General features: G+C 40.5%; 1 protein-coding gene across 5 annotated transcripts in view; it reads left to right on the top strand.

Moving 5' to 3' along the window:
* MAP3K19 (mitogen-activated protein kinase kinase kinase 19) overlaps positions 1-25,096 on the top strand; it is an 80,851-nt gene that overhangs the window by 8,878 nt on the left and 46,877 nt on the right. For 4 of the 5 annotated variants that reach the window (XM_032250679.1, XM_032250676.1, XM_032250681.1 and 1 more), the window contains exons 3-6: positions 6,420-6,608; positions 9,047-9,201; positions 11,653-11,768; positions 14,691-14,806. In XM_032250679.1, the coding sequence (XP_032106570.1) occupies positions 6,420-6,608; positions 9,047-9,201; positions 11,653-11,768; positions 14,691-14,806 (576 nt within the window). Of the gene's footprint in view, positions 1-6,419; positions 6,609-9,046; positions 9,202-11,652; positions 11,769-14,690; positions 14,807-25,096 lie in introns of those variants that run through there. The other variant, XM_032250678.1, reaches the window with a different exon arrangement.

Below are 25,096 nucleotides of genomic sequence, written 5' to 3'. Positions count from 1 at the left end.
AGGTGGGCAGATCACAGGTTCAGGAGATCAAGACCATCCTGGCCAACATGGTGAAACCCGTCTCTACTAAAAATACAAAAAATTAGCTGGGCGTGGTGGTGTGTGGCTATAGTCCCAGCTACTTGGGAGGCTGAGGCAGGAGAATTGTTTAAACCTGGGAGGTGGAGGTTGCAGTGAGCCGAAATTGCACCACTGCACTCCAGCCTGGCAACAGAGAGAGACTTGGTCTCAAAACAAAAACAAAAACAAAAAACAAAAAACAAAACAACAACAACAACAACAACAAACAGGCACCTGTGTATGCCCAGGCCAAAAATTAGAATGTTGCCCTGCCTCAAAAGCCTTCTCTATACATGCCTGCCTTAAATTGTATACCTATCCTGGCTAACCATTATCTTGAATTTCGGTTTAATAATTTCCTTGCCACCTACGCATTCATGCCTAAATAATTATTTGCTTTTTCCTGCTTTTGAATTTTATAAAAACAAACTCACACTGTGTATGCTCCTGCATAACTTTTTTTTTTTTTGAGATGAAATCTCACTCTGTTGCCCAGGCTGGAGTGTAGTGGTGCGATCTTGGTTCACTGCAACCTCTATCTCCCGGGTTTAAGTGATTCTCTTGCCTCAGTCTCCTGAGTAGCTAGGACTACAGACATGCGCCACCACACCTGGCTAATTTTTTGTATTTTTAGTACAGACAAGGTTTTACCATATCGGCCAGGCTGGTCTCAAATTCCTGACTTCAAGCAATCCTCCCGCCTCAGCCTCCCAAAGTGCTGGGATTACAGGTGTGAACCACCCCGCCCAGCCATGTTCCTGTATGACTTGCTGCTTCTGTTCTTTATCATGTTTTTGGGGTTCCTCCAGTTTGAAACATGAAGCATAGCTATGGTTTTTCAGTTTTAGTGCTATCTAGTATTCCATTGGATAAAAATATACGCCACAATACAGGCACAGTGGCTCATGCCTGTAATCCTAGGACTTTGGGTGGCCAAGCTGGGTGAATTGCCTGAGTTCAGGAGTTTGAGATTGGCCTGGCTAACATGGTGAAACCCCATCTCTACTAAAAATACAAAAAATTAGCTGGACATGGTGATACACACCTGTAATGCCAACTACTTAGGAGGCTGAGGCATGAGAACCGCTTGAGCCCAGTAGGTGGAGGTTGCTGTGAGCCAAAACCACACCACTAAACTCCAGTCAGGGCAATAGTGTGAGACCCTGTCTCATTTAAAAAAAAAATAAATAAAAAAAAAAAAATATATATATATATATACACACTTCAATGTGTATATATATACTTTAATGTATATGTATATATGCCACAGTATCTGCCTATCCTACTTTGGTGGATGTCTGTGTGGTCTCCAGAGTCTTGTCATTACAAACAATGATGCTTCTTTCCATCAGCATTTAAAAATGCTTAGATAAGTGCCTTCTGGCAGCACATAAAGAAGCAAACACCTCCACTGATTTCATGTCCTCCTGCAACCACTTCCTTTCTTCTCTCAGGCCTTTTTACTTGCAGACATCTCTTGAGAACTATGAAGGATCTGAGATTTTACCATACTCGCAGCTAATGAGTTAGCCTGCCAGAATTGCTTGGATTCCTAGCAGAAGAAACCACTACTGGATCAGAGACAAAGGGCGGCATATTGATTCATAACAATAGCATTAGTCAGAGTTTTAGCAGTTTTGTATCAGTTCTCTAAGCGCTAATTCCCACTGAGTGATAGGAAGAGGACCAGGTGATCCCTGAACATGCAGTGAGTTGCATGATAGCAGAGGAACCCTCAACTTAGAGAACCCTAATAATTTACAATGGGCAGTAGGTAACTACTCTTTGCTGCAGAGGGAGACACTATCTCTATCTTTTAAGGCCATTCACTATACAAATAAGCGTGAAAAGTTTGCATGGAATAAAGCTGGCACCTTTGCTCATAAGACCTGCAGAAATGTAAGAGATCCATGGCAACTTGCCTCCTAACAATGTCCACACCTTATTTCTACACTATCTTAGCATCTGATGAATTTTCTCATGATTTCACTACTCTGTTGGCCACTCTGATTAATCTGACCAACAGAGCCTGCGACCAAATTCAGTTTGTGTCATATGACAGTCAATGAAAGCTACTGTCAACAGAACTCCAAGCAGCAGGAGGAGGCCAATCTACAGTACTGACCTCAACAATGCCGCCCAAAGTCCTGAACCCATTCAGCTGAACGAATCACATAAGCCATTAGGGTCTGCTTTCAAAACCCAGGTGATGGCTGGGCACAGTGGCTCATGCCTCTAATCCCAGCACTTTGGGAGGCTGAAGCAGGCAGGTCACCTGAGGTCAGGAGTTTGAGACCAACCTGGCCAACATGGTGAAACCCCGTCTCTACTAAAAATGCAAAAATTAGCTGGGCGTGATGGCAGGTGACTGTAATCCCAGCTACTTGGGAGGTTGAGGCAGGAGAATTGCTTGAATCCGGGAGTCAGAGGTTGCAGTGAGCCAAGATCAGCCACTGCACTCCACCCTGGGTGACAGAGTGAGACTCTGTCCCAAAAAAAAAGAATGTTTTACTGGTCTATCCTCACTGCCTTCAGTGACTTACCTCTTCAAACTACTGCTCTTCCTTCCTCTATCACTTCCTTCCTCCACACTTCCTCTACTACTCGATTGAAACTGCTCTTGGCCGGGCATGGTGGCTCAAGCCTGTAATCCCAGCACTGTGGGAGGCCGAGGCGGGTGGATCACGAGGTCAAGAGATCGAGACCATCCTGGTCAACATGGTGAAACCCCGTCTCTACTAAAAATACAAAAAATTAGCTGGGCATGGTGGTGCGTGCCTGTAATCCCACGACTCAGGAGGCTGGGGCAGGAGAATTGCCTGAACCCGGGAGGCGGAGGTTGCTGTGAGCCGAGATCGCGCCATTGCGCTCCAGCCTGGGTAACAAGAGCGAAACTCCGTCTCACCAGAAAAAAAAAAAAAAAGAAACTGCTCTTGCCAAAGTCCCCAACAATGTGTTTGGTCACTTCCTCCTCTTAGCACCATTGGACTCCAATTTTTCTTCAGGTGTTTTCTTCCTTGACTTCCTTCTGGTTTTTCTCCTTACCTCTCTGGCAACTTCTATCCAGTCTCCTTTATGTGTTCTTTCTTCTCATCCCTTAAATATTGGTGTCTTTCAATAACGTGAGGATGGCTCCTAATTCTCAGGCCCATATCATAAACACATACACATATGCGCACACATAGACACATACATGCCCAAAAACATACACACACACAAATGTGAAACTCCAACTAAATATCTCCACTTGTATATTACAGACATCCCAAACACAACATCTTCATCTTTCTTCCCAAACCTTACCTTCCTGAGGGATACCAGCATCAGTGTCACTTATCTTATTAAATCAAATAAACATTTAATTACTTGAAATTGAATTAAATTAAGGCATTACCATCTATTTATCTTAAACCATTCATTCACTCATTCATAAGATATTTATTCATGTGATAAGATCTCTTGCTCTTGGGGATTTACATTTGAATGAAAGTGAAACAACAAATAAAGAAATAAGAAACACTTAAATAAATTATAAATTGTTATTCATACCTTGAAGTAACCAACAGAGTGACTTCTCTTTTGATAAGGTGGTCAAGACATCCTTACTGATGTAGTTGTACTTACACGAAGACATAAATGAAGGGCAGCTGAGGTAGAAGGAATAGCAAAGACAAAGGCCTTGGTTAGGAAAAAGCTTGCATTTTTGAAGTGCAGAAAGGTGACTTGATCTTGCAGAGGGAGGGTAAAGAATGGCACAAGATAAAGCTGGAAATGCAGGTAGGGGTTGGATCATGCAAGGCCATAAAGACATGCAAAGGCATTTTCAAAAATTGAGAAAAAATTCACATACCATACAATCTACCTACTTGAAGTAGACACTTCAATGTTTTTTACTATATTTATATTAATGTGCAGTCATCACAGTTGATTTCAGAACACTTTTATCATTTTAAAAGGAACTTCTTCCCCAGAAAAAGAAGAGAAAAAGAAACCTGATATCCTTTAGCTATCACTCTCTATCTTTTCTTCCCAACTCCCACCCCAGCCCTGAGCAGCCACTTGTCTACTTTCTGTCTGCATAGCTGTTCTTTTTTTATTGTTTTTTGTTTGCTTGTTTTGAGACAGGGTCTCATTCTATCGCCCAGGTTGGAGTGCAGTGGCATGATCAGAGCTCACTGCAGCCTCTATCTCCTGGGATGAGGTGATCCTCCTGCCTCAGCCTCCCAGGTAGCTGGGACTATAGGCGTGTGCCATCATGCTCAGTTAATTTTTGTATTTTTTGTAGAGACAGTGTTTCACCACGTTGCTCAGGCTTGTCTTGAATTCTTGGGCTAAAGTGATCCACCTGCTTCGGCCTCCCAAAGTGCTGGGATTACAGGCATGAGCCACCATGCTTGGCCTCTGTAACTTTTCTCATTTAGAACTTTGATATAAATGGAATCATATAGTATGTGGTCTTCTATGATTGGTTTCTTTCACTTAGGATGATCTTTTCAAGGTTCATTCATGTTGCAGCATATGTCGGTACTTTATTTTTATAGCCAAATAATATCATATTGTCTTGACATACAACATTTTACTTATCCAATCATCCATTGGCAGAAAATTGGGTTCTTTTCGCCTTTTGGTTACTATGAATAATGCTTCTGTAAACATTTGTGCACAGGTTTTGGTGTGGGCATATATTTTCACTTTTCCTGAGTACTATACCTAGGAGTGGAGTTCGTGGATATAGGAGAGTTCTGTTTAATCATTTGAGGAACTGCCAGACTGTTTTTCAAAGTGGATGCACCATTTACACTTCTACCAGCAGAAATGGTGGTATGACGGCTCCAAGTTCTTCTCACCTTTCCCACTCTTGCTGTTATCTGAATTTTGATTTGGGCCATTCTAGTGGGTTTCATGCAAAAGTACGTGAAATGGAGAAAAGCCTGTTCCATTGCTTCAGGCAAGGGAGCATGGTGGCCTGGTCTGCAGTGGCAGTACAGGAGACAGATAAAAGTACACTGAAGACAGAAACCTGGAATTATCCTTGATTTCTGGCTCACCATTTACTCCCACATCGAATACGTGGTTATGCTCTGTCAATTCCACCACCTAAGTGTTCCTAGATTACGCCCTCAGCCACTAAATCTCCATTGCCATTGCTCTTGTTCAGTCACTGTCATCTCTCCATGAGGCCACTGTGGTAATCTCCTCCCTGGTTTCACCACTTCCCTTCTTCTCCACATCGATCTATTTCAGCAGTCAGAATGATTTTCTAAAACACTGACCCGATTATGTCATTTTTCCTGATGAAAATCTTTCACTGGCTCCCTATCGCCCTGAAGACACAGCCTTAACTCCTCACAGGGGTTTGTCAAGTCCTTCAGGATTCAGGCACTGCTGATTTCTCCCCGGCATCTCCTTCTCTTCCTTTTTTTAACCTGAGCTCCTTCCAGAGCTGTGAATATTACTTGCTCTCTTATACACACTACACTTTATTCACACTGTATCTACCGTATTCTTTTCTTGGAACAATCTTTCTCCCAGTCTGCCTGGCTAACTGAGTCTGATTCCTCAGGTGTCAGCTTAGACATCACTTTCTCCAAGAAATCTTCGCAGACTTTCCAAGATATCTTAATAGATTTTGTCCAAGTGCCCCCATCAGCCTCCTGTATTCACCTCTGTTGTTACATTTATCACCCCATGTTGCAATTGCCTTTTTTTTTTTTTTTCCAATCTGTCTATGTTCTTCACTAAACTGCAAATACCTTAAAGTCTGGCTGCTGGTCTTGTTCATTGGTGCAGTCTCAGCACCAAGGAGAGTTCTTAACACGTAACAGGGCAATCTATCCCCTCACCATATTTGAATACAGTTTACTCTCTTTCTAGAAACACTTGCAAGAATATATAAACCTGAATCATCGTTGTTTTTGCATTTTTTAGAGACAGGATCTCGCTATGTTGCCCAGGCTAGAATGCAGTGGCTATTCACAAGTAGGATTATAGTGCACAACAGCCTTCAACTCCTGGGCTCAAGTGATACTCCTGCCTCAGCCTCCTAGTAGCTGGGATTATAAGCACACACCACTGCGCCTGCTCCCTTTGGTTTTGTATTCTAGATTATAGACAGTTATAAAACTTCAATGTTTTGTGTGGGTTTAACATACAATACTCATAGATCTCTAGTCCCTCCAAAAAAGAGTATCCCAAAATCATGCATGTTGAGGAGATTTTTGTTTCCCAAATTAAAAAGGGCAAATAGCAGTCACCCACATCCCAATGAATCAGAGCCATGCCTAAGTCAGTTTTCCACCCAGCTCTGAAGACACTGTTGGTACTTAAAAATATTTAATTAATACTGTGTTGTTTTGCAGGTTGTTGGATTTCTTCTGGAAAAGGGAGTAGATATCACTCTTTGCAATTACAGCAATCGAACTGCAATTCATGTAGCTAATAGCAGTATCCAAAGACAACTCTTGGCATTCAATAGAATCCAGGCTCCCCAAATGCAACTTCTACAAAGTTCATGGCAAGGTGATCTTGAACAACTTCAGCATTTACTGGTTAGTTGATATTTGTTTCTGTCTTTGGGTGGGTGAGTGGGTGGTGAAAAGGGCACAGACTACATATGACTCCTTTTAAAGAAAACTAAGTTCTTTTCCTAGGAAGAATGTAATCCTAGGAAGTTTCAGACAGAATATATGAGAAAGAAACGGGATTGCACAGGACACTGGGGTGGAAGACTAGATAGTAAAGGAACACAGAACACAGCAGCGGCCGATTTCCACCTCCCTCCGGCTGGATGCTAGAAGTCATGCAGCACACCTGGGAAATTATTTGCTCCCAGAAAGCCCCCAGAGGACTACTATCAACTTGCTCAGAGGAGTTCCCTTGGCATCATTGCCATTTGTACAATTGCTGCTTAGATCCCTTTGGACCAGTTGCTGTTATTATCTTTATCCTGAAAAGGGAGTCTGAGAGCCTATGCCTTGCATAATATTTAGTTGTCGTGAAAGGAGTTCGGAGGATACATTTTTAAAGGGCTGTTTTCTCCTTGTGTTTAGATTTTCTACTTACAGATACTTTTTCCCAAAGCAACTTGCAAAATCACATGCATAACCAAGGACATTAATTATTGGTGACTGGCAATTGCCTGCTCTTAGCATTTACCTTCAAAGAGACTGTCAGACCATGTGACCTTCCAACTGAAAGAAAATCAATTGCTGCTAGGAAACAGTTTCTTCTAATCCCTTGTGGTAAAGACACAAACAGACAAAGAAAACAGCGAAAGATATTCTAGTCAGGTACAGTTCAAGGAGAGATACAACAAACCAAACAATACTTCATATTCTTTTGTTGGACCAAATGATAGCCTAAAATTGCCAGATATCATGAACTAAAGCATAAAATTTTTTTGAAAGACAATATATTTTACTTGATGGTATTTTCACTAGTTGTAATTATAATCCATTGTCTGTTTTTATAACCACATTTTCAACTCCTAACCATTAGCAACCAAGTTTTAAGAAACTGCTGCCTGTGACTGGATCTACATCTTGATCAACAGATGCTGAATTGATATGCTATTGCAACACTATTCTCAGTTTAAAATTTTCATGTTGGTTCTAACTAATAATAAACATTGATACCAGAGGTGGTTTCTCCTTAGCGACTAAAAAATGTTAACTAATTAATTCCCACAGTACCCTGCTGAAGTAATATTATCTCTAGTTTATCCCTAGAGAAGCTGAGGTAAAGACATTGACTATACTGACACGGCATAAAGTGAAATAGAGATGGAAATTAGTGCATTTCTTTAGTCTATAAAATGAACAGTTTAGGTGTTTTGGCCTTCCAGTAGCTTTTCAGCTTTGAATGATCGAAATTAAATGTTACTTTCATTAAAGCATCAGATTACATCCATATATCTCCCTCCATTTGACTATATAAATAATACGGTTAAGTGAGATGCTTTTTTTTGGTTTGTTTAAATAAAGATGGGGTTTCATCATGTTGGTCAGGCTGGTCTTGAATTCCCGACCTCAGGTGATCCACCCACCTTGGCCTCCAAAGTGCTTGGATTACAGGCATGAGCCACCACGCCTGGCCAAGTGAGATACTTTTTAAATTTTAAAAAATTTTTTGAGACAGGGTCGCACTGTGTTGCCCAGGCTGAAGTACAGTGGCATCATCATGGCCACTGCAGCCTTGACCTTCCCGGGCTCAGGTGATTCTCCCACCTCAGCCTCCTGAGTCACCAGAACTACAGGTGCATGCCACCATGTCTGGCTAATGTTTTGTATTTTTAGTAGAGATGGGGTTTTGCCATATCGCCCAGACTGTTCTCAAACTCTTGGGCTCAAACAATCTATGTGCCTCAGCCTCCTAAAGTGCTGGGATTACAGGCATGAGCCACCATGCCTGGCTGAGCTGCCTTATTATTGTAAATTATTTATTCATTCATTGAATATTTACTGGGCACCTACTGTGTGTCAGACACTCTAAGTGCTTTTTACATTCTAGCTCCAATCAGTAACATCTCCCTATAGGGAAGACACTACTATTTCCCCTTACAGCTGAAGTTTAGCAAATAGGGTTGCCGGATTTTGCAAATAAAAACACAGGACAGCCAGTTAAATTTAAATTTCAGATAAACAACAAGTTTTTTGGTATAAATACATCCCAAATGAAAATTATACATGATTTAACTGGATACTGTCAATTTATCAGGGTGATTTGATCACGTTTTAACAGCGTGTCCCTGATACAACCTTTCAGGGAAGTTAAATAAGCACCTTAAAGAGCTGAGATTGAAACCCAGATATGTCTTTCCAGCTTCTGTTCTTTCACCTCATCAGTTCCCTCTCAGGACAGACATTGAGAAAGAACATATTGAAGTTATAATGAAAAGTTGGGCAAGCAATGAAAATGCAAAGATTAGCATAAATACAGTAGCTATACTGTAAAAACACAACAGAAATAAAGCTGCATGTTTTTAAAGGCATCTGGAGAGTTTCTGGATATAAATTTCCCAAACCAACATGGCTTGACCCCTCTGATGCTGGCTGTGAGAGATGTGGACCTGTTTGAGACTCTTGACATGTTAACAGTGTACAGACCTGTGGAAGTTCTGTCCGAGCTCCTAAGTCATCATGCGTAAGTATGAGTCGTTAGCCCAGCTGAAGGGTGTCCATTCCATTGTTATTTACAGAAATCACATGTAAACTGAGATATAGATTGTTTTCCTTTCTTTGCTTAGCGTTCTTTTATTTTTCCTTCCTTCTTTCCTTCTTTCCTTCCTTCCTTCCTTCCTCCTTCTCCCTGCCTTCTTCCTTTCTTCCATCTTTCTTTCTTTCTTTCTTTCTTTCTTTCTTTCTTTCTTTCTTTCTTTCTTTCTTTCTTTCTTTCTTTCTTTCTTTTCTTTCTTTCTTTCTTTCTTTCCTCTTTCTTTCTCTCTTTCTTTCTCTCTTTCTTTCTCTCTTTCTTTCTCTCATTCTTTCTTTCTTTGTTTCTTCCTCTCTCTCTCTCTCTCTCTTTTTTCTTTCTCTGTCTCTCAGGGTCTTGATCTGTTGCCCAGGCTGAAGTGCAGTGGTGCAATCATAGCTCACTGTGATCTCAAACTCCTGGGCTTAATGAATCCTCCTGCTTCACCCTCTTGAGTAGCTATAATTACAGGCGCATACAACTATGCCTGGCTAATTTTTAACTTTTTTTGGAGACGGAGTCTCACTATATTGCCCAAGCTGGTCTCAAACTCCTGCCCTCAAGCTACTCTCCCATCTTGGCCTCCTAGTGTGGGGATTACAGGCTATTTTCTACTATATGTACCAAATGCACATACATCATCGTACAAGTGACTTCACAATTGCAAAGTGATGTGCAGTTGTTAAAATTTGCTACCTATTATTCTTATGATATTCTGCTCTTTAATTTGTTGAAATAATTACTGTTTTGGTAGTTACTGGGAAAGTGAAATAATTCTTGAGTATCCAGCTCTCTACCCGCAAGATGTTACTAATTATTTCAGAAAACACTGTCAATGTCTCAAAAGCAATTTATAATAGTGTTTTCAAATTATCTTAAAATTACTATATGTCAAATGCTCTTTTAGGAAGGGAGAGGTAAACAATTAACTTTCTACAAAAAATAAGAGGGTTAATAAGCAATCTCTCATGCTACAATTGCAGTCCTAAAGCTGTTAGTTATCTTGTCATCAAATAAGAGCAGATGGCCTGAGCTCTTTCTCAGTATTTCATATGAATTTTGTTTTGAAAAAAAAAGAGGAGGGAGCTTCAAGAACAAAATTATAGTCAAGAGCACAGATATTGTAAAAGGATCAGTTAATATAATAGAGTGAAAATGGAATTTTGAAGCTACCTCAAACTAGTGTTGAGAAATAGTTTGGGTGATTGATAAAAGTGGAGATTCCTGGACATCATCCTAGAGATGGTGTTCAATAGGTCTGGATTGGGGTCCAGAATACTGGAAATCAAGGGATGCCACTTGGAGACACTCTAATCTAGGCAGATGAGCCAACAGAGGTCCCAATGAGTTAAGTTGCTTGCTTAAAGCCACATACCAAGGTAGTGGGAATCCCAATTCTCAGTCCTTTGCTATTTCTTTTGAATTAAGATCTTTGATGAAGAAAAATCCATAAGAGAATATTATCGTAGCTCATGACACATCACCCTGTCCCATAGCAACAAAGAGATTCAGATTCAAGGGTTTTAGGATACAGGCCATGAGCAACTTACTCCTTGTCTCAGAATAGGGCAAGTGAAGCAAGTTTCATCATTTTTTCCTTCACTATAATCTATTAATGGGATTCTCATCATTTAACTTTGGATTTTTCTGAGCTGATATCTAATGCAAGGGTTCAGTACAACATAGGGAAAATAAGAAGAGACTCATGCTGTTGTAAAGGGTCCTAAGATCAGCCAGTTGGGCCTACCAATCACATGGCCAGGTAAAGAGGAATGAAAAGGCCATGTGGAGAGGTATACTTGGATTTTATGACAAGATTGCTCCACTCAACAAAGAGCCCATGAAATTAAAATATCACCTTAATTTTAAAAAGAAGATTCTATGCCATCCCACCATTTTGAATCATAAAAGGGCTAGCTGTTAGCATTAGAAAAAAGGAATATCAAGAAAGTCAGCAGTCAGCTTAATTATTGAAAAGAGAAAAAATCAAGTGAACTATTTGGAATGATAGGACCACCGGTTATCAGAATGTTTTAATCCTTATGACTCAGGGAAAAAATTTAAAAATGTAACAACAACAACAAAAGACGTCTTTATCTTTACTTGATTTTATGCACCCTTAAAGAATTTTAAAACTTTTTGTGTAAAGTTGGGAATTCTCTTAGAATCTTAGAATGTTTTTAGAATGGGGATAGGAATGTAGACATACAACATATTCCTTTTATTTAAAATATTGGAAAACTGTCGTCCTCTATCTCATACATTTTGAAATCATTATTATTATCCCCAACTGCATAAGATTACTTTTTATTTATTTGATGTAAATGTTTTCTCTCTCATATTAGTTTTTTTTTCCAATAGATTCAACTAAATAAAGTTTAATATTGATTCTTTTCTTCCTAGAGATCCTAAACTTTGTGATTCTAGTGGAAAATCAGTGATACATTATGTGTCACAAATAGAGAGTTCAAAGAAACAGCAGCTTTTGGACATTTTAATGAGTTCTATGCCAAAACCAGGTAAATACTTTCATTCCATGTGCAAAGTTTCCCAACCCAAAAATTCTAGTTAGAACTTTCTTTTTCTACATCTGTTTGATGGATCCATTTACAGAAATCAAGCCAACGGCTATTTATTGAGCAGTGGCTTTGTACAAGGCCCATGACTGGGTGCTCTGGGGGGATGCAAAGAAGTCTAATGCAAGGTTTAAACTTTTGAAAATACACAGCATGGTCAGGGGCACATCACATAAGTCAGACAGAAAGAGCTTGCTGTAAACTTGAAAAGGGAAGAGGGACTTACAGCGGTTCTTGAATAAGGGAAAAGGGGAAGAGGGACTTGTAGTTGTTCTGGACAACTGTGGGAAGGTTTGATATAGGTGGGAAAAGAGTCCAAGCAAAGACATAGAAACAGCCACAGCAAGAAGTATAATGAAAAGTGTGCCACTGAGCAGCGTGTGACTTTGTGAAAGCTGCCTGACTATATTGTTTGATTCGCTTTCTGTTTGAAGCTTCGGGGGCAGAGGACAAAGCTATGCCTAAGAAGGTTTCATGAAAGAGGTGAGACTTGATCTGACCCTTGAAAAAAGGATGCAATTTGATTTTGTGGAGCAGAGGCCCCTTGCTGGGAGTGAGCATGGCTTATCCCAGGGGCAAACGAGAAACTAGAACTGAAAGTTCATGTCAAGGAAAAGAGAAACAGAAGGTCAGATACGTAAAGAAGCTGGATCCCTGGAGGGAAGAGCCTTAGATGTCAGGCTGAAGGACATCTTTTCTTTTTTTTTTTTCAACAAAATAGACGCTAAAGAATTTCAAGCCGGAGAATGATGAAGGCCATGTTTTAGGAATATTAACCTGTTCCTATGGTGTTGGATACATTTGAAGGAAAAGACAGGGATCTCTATTAAGAAACTATAGAAGTGCCCATATGTGTGGTGGTAAGAACTAGGGAATGAGTCCTTGGGTGGGGTGTGAGAATGAGCCTGAGAAATGCTGTGAGTGGTGGGTCTAGGAGGCATGGTGAAAGAACAATTCACAGAACTGCAAGATGTGAAATTGACAGCAGAGACACAAAGACAAAAGTTGGGAAACTTGAGTCAAAGATGACTAAATTTTAAGACCTGGAAAGTGGGGAGATGGAACTACAACCAACGAAATGGGAGCACATTCTGGTTTGGTGAGGATATTGAACAGGAGGGTAATGAATTTAAAAGCATTGAATTTGATGGAAGCTTAAGACTTTCAAGTAGTAATTTTCTGTAGGACTGGGCTTATGGGAAAGGACTGGTTGAAAGATTAGTTTGGGAGTTCTCTACAGAGAGGAGATTGTGAGGACATGAAGGTGGGTGAGATTGTTGAGGGACTGATGAGGGTGATAAAATTGCAGAGGGCTGAGCTGCGGAGGCGCACCCATGGATAGACAGAAGCGGTATGCACATCAGGACTCAGGAAGTGAGAGGAGGAGAATCAGAAGAGAGCTACAGGAAGAAAGGAGCGGGAAATGATGTTAAATTGGAAAAGAGATTACAAATCAGATGTGGTAAGGATGTAAGAAGTTTCAATAGCAGGATGTAGACAAAAGATAGATTGCAGAGAGTAAAGAAGGAAAATACAGTGAAGAAATGGAAGGTCTGGGTATGGATCACTTGTTCAATTTTGTTTCCACTACAACATAAATGGAGGAGCCACTGAAAGAGTTTTTGTTGAAAGAAGCCAATGCTTATTTGAAAAAGCCAGGATAACAGGAGGGGATACACATGAGAGCAATGTCCCTAGGGTACAAACTAGGAGGCTGCTGTTTGGTGTTAAGAACTCTATCAATTTAATGTGGCTTCAATAAGAGCTCTATCAATTTAATGTAGCTTCAATCACTAGATATGAAGTGTGCTCAGATGAGCTGAGAGTCTTTGTCCTGGGCAACTGTAGAGCAAATGTGATTTCCAGTTCATCATTAGGGTTTCACTTAGCAACTTTGCCTATCACAAACCACTAATCCCAAACATTTGAAGTGATAGCTGTTGATCCCTATCAATTTAACTCCATGATTCATTCCCTCCTACAAACTAAAAAAGAAAATTTGAGCAATCCAAATTTTTTCATTATAGGATGGTCTGTAAGGTCCTATAAATTGCTCTGATTTCAGTTGTTAGCCATATTGTGTAGAAATTATCCTCACTCACCACAAAATGAGTTCGGGGGCTTCAGGGCAGTGTGTAGATTCAGAGAAAGAAAATCCAATATTGATTGAGCCAGCACTAAGTCTTCAATATCCTGAAAAATACATGGAAGTGATTCAGGGTTTAGTTGAAAGAGGCCAAGAAGCTTCTACTAATCTTCCACAAGTAGAAGTCCATAATGACAGGTCGTCCTCGGGAAACATGGAGGGCAGATGTCCTTCCTCTGCACAGCTCTGGAGTAGAGGGTTCCCTAACCCTGAGCTGTTGACAGCCTTAATGGTTAAAAAGTTCTTACTCATGTCCCAGCACCCTACAGGGGGTTTTGCAATGACAATATAGACATTAAGTATGAGGTGAAAGGATTTAAGTCAAACTAAAATCTGACTCTTGTTAAGTTTTAGTTTCTCATACAGCTTAAGATTTGGTGAGTGCTCAGATCAGATGAGATGATTGATTCATCTTAACTCTCTAAAAATATTTCACTTGCTCAAAAATCTCAAAGTACCTGTTTGATTTTTTTCTCCTTATGTAATAGCAATTACCATCAAAGCCTTTCAAAAAAAGTAAGCCATCTACTCTGTGGACTCTTGTCGTCACATCTCTTCTTGTGAAAATTAGTGCCTGAAGCTTCATCAGGATCCCAGACCATTATTTCAGGAAAATCTTTCACAAAATGGAGCTGATTTTAGTACATAGAGCTAGATTTTCCGTTGAAATTGCTGGAGATGAATCTTATCAAAACATATTATTATGTTTCTTTTGACAGAAAGACATGCTGAGTCATTGCTTGACATTTGTCATGATACAAGCTCTTCTCCAACTGATAGGATGACAGTTACCAAAAATCAAAACATCACCTTGCAAAGCATCAGCAGCAGTGAGGTAAGAGCCTCCCTTTAAAGAAACAACAGAGAGCCTACTCCATCTACTTCTTCATTTGTGTTGCTTGAATATTTTGTAACAATCATATATTACAATTTTATTTTTAATAAAATAATCGTAAAAAAACACATTTGGTAAGACACTTGTGAAAGTTTAATCTCAGAGCAGTAATTAGCTAGTCAACTCAGAGACTCATGAATAAGATGTGTGTACACGTGTGTGTGTGTGTGTGTGTGTGTGTGTGTGTGTGTGCATCTTAATTCTGGCTGTTAAAGCAAAGACTGGGTAGCTTACAAACAGAAATTTATTTCTTAGAGTTCTAGAGTTCTAGAGGCTGGAAGTCTGACATCAGGGTGCCAGCAGGTTTGAGTCTGGTGAGGGCTGTCTTCTGGATTGCAGATTGCCAACCTCTTGTATACTCACATGATGGAGAGAGAGCTAGCTAGGGCTCTGGGGTCCCTTTTATAAGAGGCAATAATCCCATCATGAGAACCCTACTTTCGTAACCTACCTCCCAAAGGCCCTACCTCCTACTGCTAACACATTGGTAGTTAAGATTTCAACATATGAATTTTGGTGGGACACAAATATTCAGTAAATAAGTCTGGGCACGCGCATGCGTGTGTGTGTGTGTCTCCAATACCACAGAAGATTGTTTCAGCTGAATCCATGCTAAATAATCAAATGTAGCTTCCTTTTATGTACATTAATATTGAAAAGGAAATCTAGGCTGGCTGTGGTGGTTCACACTTTGTATTAGTTCATTTCACACTACTATCAAGATACTACCTGAGACTGGGTAATTTATAAACAAAAGGGTTTAATTGACTCAGAGTTCCACATGGCTGGGGAGGCCTCAGGAAACTTACAATTATGGCGGAAGGCAAAGGGGAAGCAGGCACATCTTCACAAAGTGGTGGGAGAGACAGAGAGAGTACAGTGAAAACTGCCACTTTCAAAACCATCAGATCTCATGAGAACTCCCTATCACAAGAACAGTGTGGTGGAAACTGCCCCAGGATCCAGTCACCTTCTACAAAGTCCCTGCCTTGACACGTGGGGATTACAATTCAAAATGAGATTTGCCAGGGGACACAGAGACAAACCACATCACACCTGTAATTCCAGCACTTTGTGAGGCTGAGGATCTCTTGAGGCCAGGAGTTCTGGACTGGCCTGGGCAACATAAAGAGACCTCATCTCTACTAAAAATTAAAAAATTAGCTGGTCATGATGGCACGCACCTGTAGTCCCAGATACTTTGGAGGTTGAGGCAGGAGAATAGCTTGAGCTCAGGAGTTTAAGGCCACAGTGAGTCATGATTACACCACTGCACTCCAGCCTGGGTAACACAACAAGACCCTATCTCAATTTTCTAAAAAAGAAAAAGACAGCCAGGTACAGTTGCTCATGCCTGTAATCCCAGCACTTCGGGAAGCCAAAGCAAGTAGATCACCTGAGGTCAGGAGTTCAAGACCAGCCTGGCCAACATGGTGAAACCCCATCTCTACTAAGGGAGCTGGGGAGAGACAGCCTGGGGAGAAATGCCAGACATAGGTGAAGTGGAGGAAGGCAGCAAATCACACTGCCATGTGTGTACCTATGCAACAATCTTGCATGTTCTTCACATGTACCCCAAACCAAAAATGCAATAAAAAAATAATAAATTAATTAATTAAAATTTAAAAATACAAAAAATTAGCCTGGTGAGGTGGTGGGCACCTGTAATCCCAGCTACTCGGGAGGCTGAGGCAGGAGAATCACTTGAAACAAGGAGAGGGGTTGCAGTGAGCCAAGATTGTGGCAATGCACTCCAACCTGGGCAACAAGAGTGAAGCTCTATCTCAAAAAAAAAAAGGAAAGAGAAAAAAATAGGAGAGGATCATTAATCTGATCATATCAACCTCATTACAGCGTACCAAAAAGGAGGTGCCTCCTTCTGGCCCTGGTTATCATCCTGCCTGTGATGAATGACTTTACAAAAAGTCTCCTATAGTAAAGTAACAGTATTAGTAACACTGTGGCCCACAGAAAACTGTGGGATGAGACCCAAGATGTACAGCAAACTAGCAACAGTGGTTGCCTACAGAGAGAGAACTGGAGATGCACTTTGTACTGTGTACTCATTTGAATCTTTTGAATGCTTATAAAAATTAACATATCCCAAATAAAGGTCCTACTACTCTATATTTTATTGGTTAAAAAAAAAAGTGCAAAAAAAATTTTTTGAGACAGAGTCTCCCTCTGTCACCCAGGCTGGAGTGCAGGGGTGTGATCTCGGTCCAATGCAACCTCCACCTCCTGGATTCAAGCGATTCCTCTGCCTCAGCCTCCTGAGTAGTTGGAATTACAGGCACGTGCCACCACACCCAGATGATTTCTTGTGGTTTTAGTAGACACAGGGTTTCACCGTGTTGGCCAGGATGGTCTCAATCTCCTGACCTCATGATCTGCCTGATTCGGCCTCCCGAAGTGCTGGGATTACAGCGTAAGCCACCGTGTCTGACCAAAATTGTTTTATTTATTTATTTATTTTGAGACTGGGGTCTCATTCTGTTGCCCAGGCTGAAGTCCCCGGTGTAAACATGGCTCACGGCAGCCTCGATCTCCCAGGCTCAAGCAATCCTCCTGCCTCAGCCTCCCGAGTACCCAGGCCTACAGGCACAGGCACCACACCCAGCTAATTTTTTTTTGTAGAGATTGGGTCTCACTATGTTGCCCAGGCTAGTCTCGAACTTCTATTCTCAAGCAGTCCTCTTGCCTTGGTCTCCCAAAGTACTGGGATTACAGGCATGAGCCACCATGCCTGCCCCATTGCCCTTTTCCTAATTGGATTGTTCACTTTCTAACTGTTAGGTTTAGAAAAGTCTTTATATATTCCTGGTATATACATCATAAAATATTTTCTCCTAGTCAAGAAAATAATTTGACTTGTTTTTTTCATCCTTTTAATCTTTCATTGAAAAGAAGTGTTTGATTTTGATAAAAACCAACTTATCCACTTTTTTCTTTATGGATTATGATTTTTGTGTCTAAGAATTCTTCACCCAAGACTAGGTCACAATTTTATTCTATGCTCTCTTCTAAAAGATTTGTAGTTTCACATTTTACATTTATATCCATAATCCAATTTGAGGTGTTTTTTTCTTTTTCTTTTTTTTTTTGAGACAGAATCTTGTTCTGTTGCCTATGCTGGAGTGTAGTGGCACAATCTCAGCTCACTGCAACCTTCACTTCCCAAATTCAAGCAATTTTCCTGTCTCAGCCTCCTGAGTAGCTGGGATTACAGGTGCCTGTCACCACGCCTGGCTCTATTTTTATATTTTTAGTAGAGACGGGGTTTCACCATGTTGGCCAGGTTGGTCTCGAGCTCTCGAGCTCAGGCAATCTGCCTGCCTTGGTTTCCCAAAGTACTGGAATTACAGGTGTGAGCCACCATACCCAGCTGAATTTGAGTTAATTTTTACAAAGTACAAGGTTTAGGTTGAGGTACATATTTTTCCCTGTTGATGATCAATTGTTTCTCTATCATTTGTTGAAAAGATCATACTTCCTCCACTAATTTACTTTCATATCTTTGTAAAAAAAAGAAAGAAAAAGGAAAAAGATCTGGGCCAGGTACCGTGGCTAACGCCTGTACTCCCAGCACTTTGGGAGGCCAAGACAGGAGGATCACTTAGGGTCAGGAGTTTGAAACCAGCTTGGACAACATAGCAAGACCCTGTCTCTGCAAGAAATTTTAAAAATTAGCTGGGCATGGTGGTGCATACTTGCAGTCCTAGCTACTCAGGAGGCTGAGACAGGAGAATCTCTTGAGCCCAGGAAATTGAGGCCACAGTGAGCCAAGCCCATGCCACTACACTCCTGACCAACAGTGAGAGACCTCATCCCTTAAAAAAACATGTTCAGCTTCTTTCTTCAATTAAACTTCTATCGATTCTAAGATGCATACTTTGCATTTTAATGTCTTTGAAGTCAGATATCTTACAATTGTCATAGTCAAATTGGTACTGTTTTGTCATTTTTAGTTAAGGTACATAAAATAACAATGGATCTTTTTTTTTTTTGAGACGGAGTTTCGCTCTCGTTACCCAGGCTGGAGTGCAATGGCGCGATCTCGGCTCACCGCAACCTCCACCTCCTGGGTTCAGGCAATTCTCCTGCCTCAGCCTCCTGAGTAGCTGGGATTACAGGCACGCACCACCATGCCCAGCTAATTGTTTGTATTTTTAGTAGAGACGGGGTTTCACCATGTTGACCAGGATGGTCTCGATCTCTTGACCTCATGATCCACCTGCCTCGGCCTCCCAAAGTGCTGGGATTACAGGCGTGAGCCACCACGCCCGGCCAAAAAAATGGATCTTTTAATTAGGGACATCTTAGATTCAGTGAAACGTGGTAGGCTACATTGCTAAACCCAAATCACAATATAAGATGTCAGAAAGTGGATAGAAGAGTGACAAATGATTTTGTAGCATGGAGAATGGTAAAACCTAACTGTCTAGAGAAAAGATATTAATGAGAATCAGGATGATACACTGCAAAGAATCATGGAAAAACCCAGGAATTAGAGGCACCAGGTACTGCAGAAGTTGGGGGTTAGCATGAGGTTGAAAAAAAGAGGGTTTGATTAAAAGTGTATGTAAGAAGCAGAGAGATCCCCAACATTCTACTTCCACTCTATGTAACCACACCACTACTCCTTCCCCACCCTCACAGAAGGTGGAAAGATTTGTTGGAGAATTATTTGAGCTGGAGTAATTCTGGACTTATAACAACATGTAAGATGAAAGACGGGAATCAGGTATCAACCTGGAGGCTTAAGTCTGAATACCGACAGAGAGATTGCATCCATCCTCCTTCCCCACCTAGCTGCCATACGGCCAGCAGCCCATTAATACTACTAAGCCAAAAGACTGGAATATTCTCTTCTGGAGAGTTAGTAACCCCAGAAAATAGACCGACTGATACCGACATTTTTAAGTCCCCCAAAACCAAAGCATTTCACTATCAGATCAATCCCAGTGAAGTCCACCAACAGGTAAATAGCAACATACATAGAGAACTTCTAGTCATATTTTTAGTGTCTGTTTCTTAATTTGAATAGCCAAGATAGCCAAGAGTCTCCAGGTATTTGAGGAAAACCTCTAATATGAAAAGTAGCTCCAAAACAATAAGGAATGCAGATGAAATGTGGAGCACAAGTAAACGAAAAGGAAGAAATAGTTTTAAAGGGAAGAGAGAAAAGTAAAGAAAAAAGAAAAAAAGTGTTATCACAACAAACGATATGGGTTTTCAAGTTTAAATGATCCATCACTGCAGGTCCCATCACTGCAGGACCCAACACTACAGGACAGTGACTAAGTAAATCACCCTAAAGTATTATGAAGTTTTAAAGCCCTGAGGCTACAAGAGGATCCTAAAAGCTTTCAGAGAGAGAGAGAGATAATATAAAGGATAGGAAACTAGAATAGCACCAGATGTCTTTAAAATATCATTGAAAGGCTGGGTGTGGTGGCTCATGCCTGTAATCCCAGCACTTTGGGAGGCCAAGCTGGGCGGATCACGATGTCAGGAATTTGAGACCAGCCTGACCAACATGGTGAAACCCCATCTGTACGAAAAATACAAAAATTAGCCAGTCATGGTGGCAGTCACCTGTAATCCGAGCTACTCAGGAGGCTGAGGCAGGAGAATCACTTGAACCAGGGAGCTGGAGGTTGCAGTGAGCTGAGACCACTCCATTGCACCCCAGCCTGGGTGACAGAGCAGAACTCCATCGCAAAAAAGAAAAAGAAAAATACCACTGTAAGCTACAAATACAAGCAGTTACAAATATATGGAGCAAAAAAAGACCTCTACACTAAAAACAATAAAGTATTGCTGAAAATTTTAAGAAGACTTTAATAAATAGAATGATGTAACATGTTAGTGGATTGGAAAATTTAATTTTGTAAAGATGTCAATTCTGCCAAGTTAGTTTGTAAATTCAACACAGTCCCAATCAAAACCTAGCAGGTTTGTATGTGTGTGTGGAAATTAACAAGCTGATTCTAAATTTATATAGAAAGGCAAAAGGCCAAGAATAGTGAGGGCAAAATTGAAGAAGAACAAAGTTGGAAGATGTAGGCTACCAGATATCAAGTCCTATTATAAAGCTAAATCAATTAAGGCAGTGTGATATTGACACAAATATAGATAAATATAGATACATTCATTACCTGATTTATGACAAAGTTCATGCTGTAGTGCAATAGGGGAAAGAATTTTCAATACATGGTTCTGGGTTGCATGGATAGCCATATAGAAAACAATACATATGTTGACCCATACCTGACATCATACACAAAATCAATTCCACATTGATTGAAATCTAAAATATGAAACATAATAGCTCACTATAGCCTAGCATTCCTGGGCCCAAACAATCCTCCTGCCTCAGCCTCCTGAATAGCTGTGACTACAGGCACATGCCACCATTTCCAGCTAATTTTTTAAAATTTATTTTTGATAGAGATGGAGTCTTGCTTTGTTGTCCTGGCTGTTCTTGAACTCCTGGCTTCAAACAATGCCCATGCCTCATCCTCCCAAACTGCTGGAATTCTAGGTGTGAGCCACTGTGCCTGACCACACTAACACTTTTGAAAGAAAATATAAGATAAAATCTTTGTGACCTTGGAGCTGGCAACAATTTTTATAACACACACACAAAATGCTTGCCATCAAAGAAAAGTTAATTAAATGGACTATATTAAATTAAGCAGTTCTTTTTATCTAAAGACACCATTAGTAATAACCAACTCAAAAAGTGAGAAAAGATACTTAAAATGTATGTATCTGACAAATTCAGAAAAAAAATTTTAAAACTCCCAGAAATTAGTAATAGATAGGCTAACAGAAAGTGGGCAAAAACTTGATCAGACACTTAGCAAAAAAAGATGTCAAAATGGCCAACAAAATATAGTAAAAGATGCTCAGCTTTTAGTCATTGGTTAAATGTAATTTTAAACTACAATGTGATAACACTGCACATCCACAGAATGATTACAATTTTAAAAGTTGGAAAATACCAAGTGTTGACAAGTATGTAGAGCAACCAGAATTCTCCTACACTGCTGATAGGAGAATGAACTATTAGAATAACTTTAAAAAGCTGTTTTTTGGTGGCCGTTTAAGAGAAATATATGCATACTTCGTGAACCAGCAATTCTGCTCCTAAGTATATACCTAACAGAAATGCATACATATGTTTATCATAAGCTACATATTATAATGACCATAGCAGCACCATCATAATAGCCCCAAAATGAAAACTACCCGAGTGCCTATCAAAAATAGAAAGGATACATAAATTGTGGTATATTCACATAGTGTAAAACTACACATAAATGAGAATGAGAATGAATGATCTAAAATTACATGCAACAATACAAATGAATCCCACAAATACACTGTTTAGCAAAAGAAGCCAGACATAAAAAATTAGATCCTGTATGGGTCTATTTATACAAAGACAAAAGGAGAAATAACAAATCTATGGTGTTAGAATTCAGAATAGCACTTGCATAAGAGTGTTCCTTGGGGATATTGGTAGTGTTCTTTTGTTTAATCTGGGTCCTGGATACACAATGTGTTTGGTTTATTAAAATTAATCTATACATAGGCCGGGTGCAGTGGCTCATGCCTGTAATCCCAGCATTTGGGAGGCTAAGGTGGGCAGATCATGAAGTCAGGAGGTCGAAACCATCCTGTCTAACATGGTGAAACCCCGTCTCTACTAAAAATACAAAAAATTAGCCGGGCGTAGTGGCTCGTGCCTGTAGTCCCAGCTACTCAGGAGGCTGAGGCAGGAGAATCACTTTAACCTAGGAGGCGGAGGTTACAGTGAGCTGAGATCATGCCACTGCACTCCAGCCTGGGCAACTCCATCTCAAAAAAATAATAATAATAATCTATACACATATGGTAAGTGCACTTTTCTGAATGTATGCTATACTAAAATCAAAAGTAATGGAAAAAGGGTGGGGTAAGGAATGTCTTTAAATATCTGACATACACACAAAAAAGAATATGGTTTTCAGCCAGGCACAGTTGTGCACACCTGTACCTGTAGTCCCAGGTACTCAGGAGGCTGAGATGGGAGGATCACTTGAGCCCAGAAGTTTGAAACCAGCCTTGATGACATAGTTTTTTTTTCTTTCTTTTCTTCTTTTTTGGAGACACTGTCTCACCCTGTCACCTAGGCTGGGGTGCAGTGGCCAGTAGCAGGATCACAGCTTACTGCAACCTCCGCCTCCTGGGCTCCAGCAATCCTCCCACCTCAGCCTCCTGAGTAGCTAGGACTACAGGCATTCTCCACCATGCTGAGCTAATTTTTGTATTTTTTTTGTAGAGATGGGGTTTCACCATGTCACCCAGGCTGATCTTGAACTCCTGGCCTGAAGTGATCTGCCCACCTCGGCCTCCCAAGTTGCTGGAATTACAGCTGTGAACCACTGGCCTAACTGAATATGGTTTTCAAATTAGGATTCTTTTTTTTTTTTTTTTTTTTTTTTGAGACGGAGTTTTGCTGTTGTTGCCCAGGCTGGAGTGCAATGGCGCGATCTCGGCTCACCGCAGCCTCCGCCTCCTGGGTTCAAGCAATTCTCCAGCCTCAGCCTCCCGAGTAGCTGGGACTACAGGCATGCACCATCATGCCCAGCTAATTTTTGTATTTTTAGTAGAGACGGGGTTTCACCTTGTTGACCAGGATGGTCTCGATCTCTTGACCTCGTGATCCACCTGCCTCAGCCTCCCAAAGTGCTGGGATTACAGGCTTGAGCCACCGCGCCCGGCTCAAATTAGGATTCTATACCCAGACAAACCATCAATCAAACATTAGAGTTGAATAAAGACATTTTTCAGACACAGAAATCTCAAACATCTTACTTCTGATACCTGTTAAGGAAGTTACTAAGTGCTCTATTAAATTGAGAAACTAAATAAAGGAAAAAATAGGATCTATGACTCAGGGATCCGGAGAGAGGAGGGAATGATTGGTATAATGAAGAAGGCAGGTCCCAGGACTTCAGCTATGTAGCAAGTCTAGAAAACAAAGAGCTCAGATAATTGGGGGATGGGGGTGGGGACAGGGAACAGGGCAAAGGAGGGAAACAGAATAGATATATTGTCTGATAAATTTCACCAAGTGGAGAGACCACTGTAGGTTGGGAAGATTTAGGCATTTAATAAAAAGACATAAGAAAGTAAATAAAATAAATCAACTAGAAATAAAAAACCAAGGGATTAGGGGAAGGAGGGATGAATAGGCAGAGCAAAGAAGATTTTTAAGGCAGTGAAACTACTCTGTATGATATGTAATGATGGATATAGGTCATTATACATTTTTTCAAACTCATAGAATGTATAACACCAGGAGTGAAACTTAATGTTAACTATGGACAACTGTAACAAATTTATCACTCTGGAGGGGAACATTAATAATGGGTGAGGCTGTGCATGTATGGGAACAGAGAGTATATGAGAAATCGCTATACCTTCTGCTTTTTTTTTTTTTTTTTTGATGGAGTCTCACTCTGTCACCTAGGCTAGAGCACATTGGCACGATCTCAGCTCACTGCAACCTCCGCTTCCTGGGTTCAAGTGATTCTCCTGCCTCAGCCTCCCGAGTAGCTGGAATTACAGGCATGTGCCACCATGTCTGGCTAATCTTTGTATTTTTAGTAGAGACTGGGTTTCACCATGTTGGCCAGGCTGGTTGCGAACCCTTGACCTCAGGTGATCTGCCCACCTTGGCCTCCCAAAGTGTTAGGATTACAGATGTGAGCCACTGCGCCCAGCCTATACCTTCCTCTTAATTTTGCTGCAAACTTAAAACTGCCCTAAAAATAAAGTCTGTTTAAACAAAAAAGCAAGGGCTTGGGGTTTTGTTCAGGAAAAAAAACAGTTATACAAGAAAGAAAGAATAATCATACTACAGTACAATTGTACTATTACATAGTACAATATCCTCATAATCATAATTAGCATATTGACTATTGATTTAACAACAAAGAAGGTAAATGTATTGGGAGGATGGGGGCAGGGCATAAGAACACTAAATTATTAACTACCACAATAAGTCAATAGATGATGCCTTACTTTGATGAATCAAGAGACAGCAGGATAATTATACAGAACTATGGAAGAAAATACCAAAAGAAACAGCTAAAAGCGTAGAAGTGGTTGCCTCTGAGGAAAAGGGTGACTTTTTCTCTTGGTATAAGTCTTTCACCATTATTTGATTTTTTA

The sequence above is a fragment of the Sapajus apella genome, unplaced genomic scaffold, assembly GCF_009761245.1.
Source record: "Sapajus apella isolate SASKATOON/1434 unplaced genomic scaffold, GSC_monkey_1.0 scaffold72, whole genome shotgun sequence".
NCBI classification, from domain to species: domain Eukaryota; kingdom Metazoa; phylum Chordata; class Mammalia; order Primates; family Cebidae; genus Sapajus; species Sapajus apella.
This window is presented reverse-complemented; position numbering and strand designations above follow the sequence as displayed.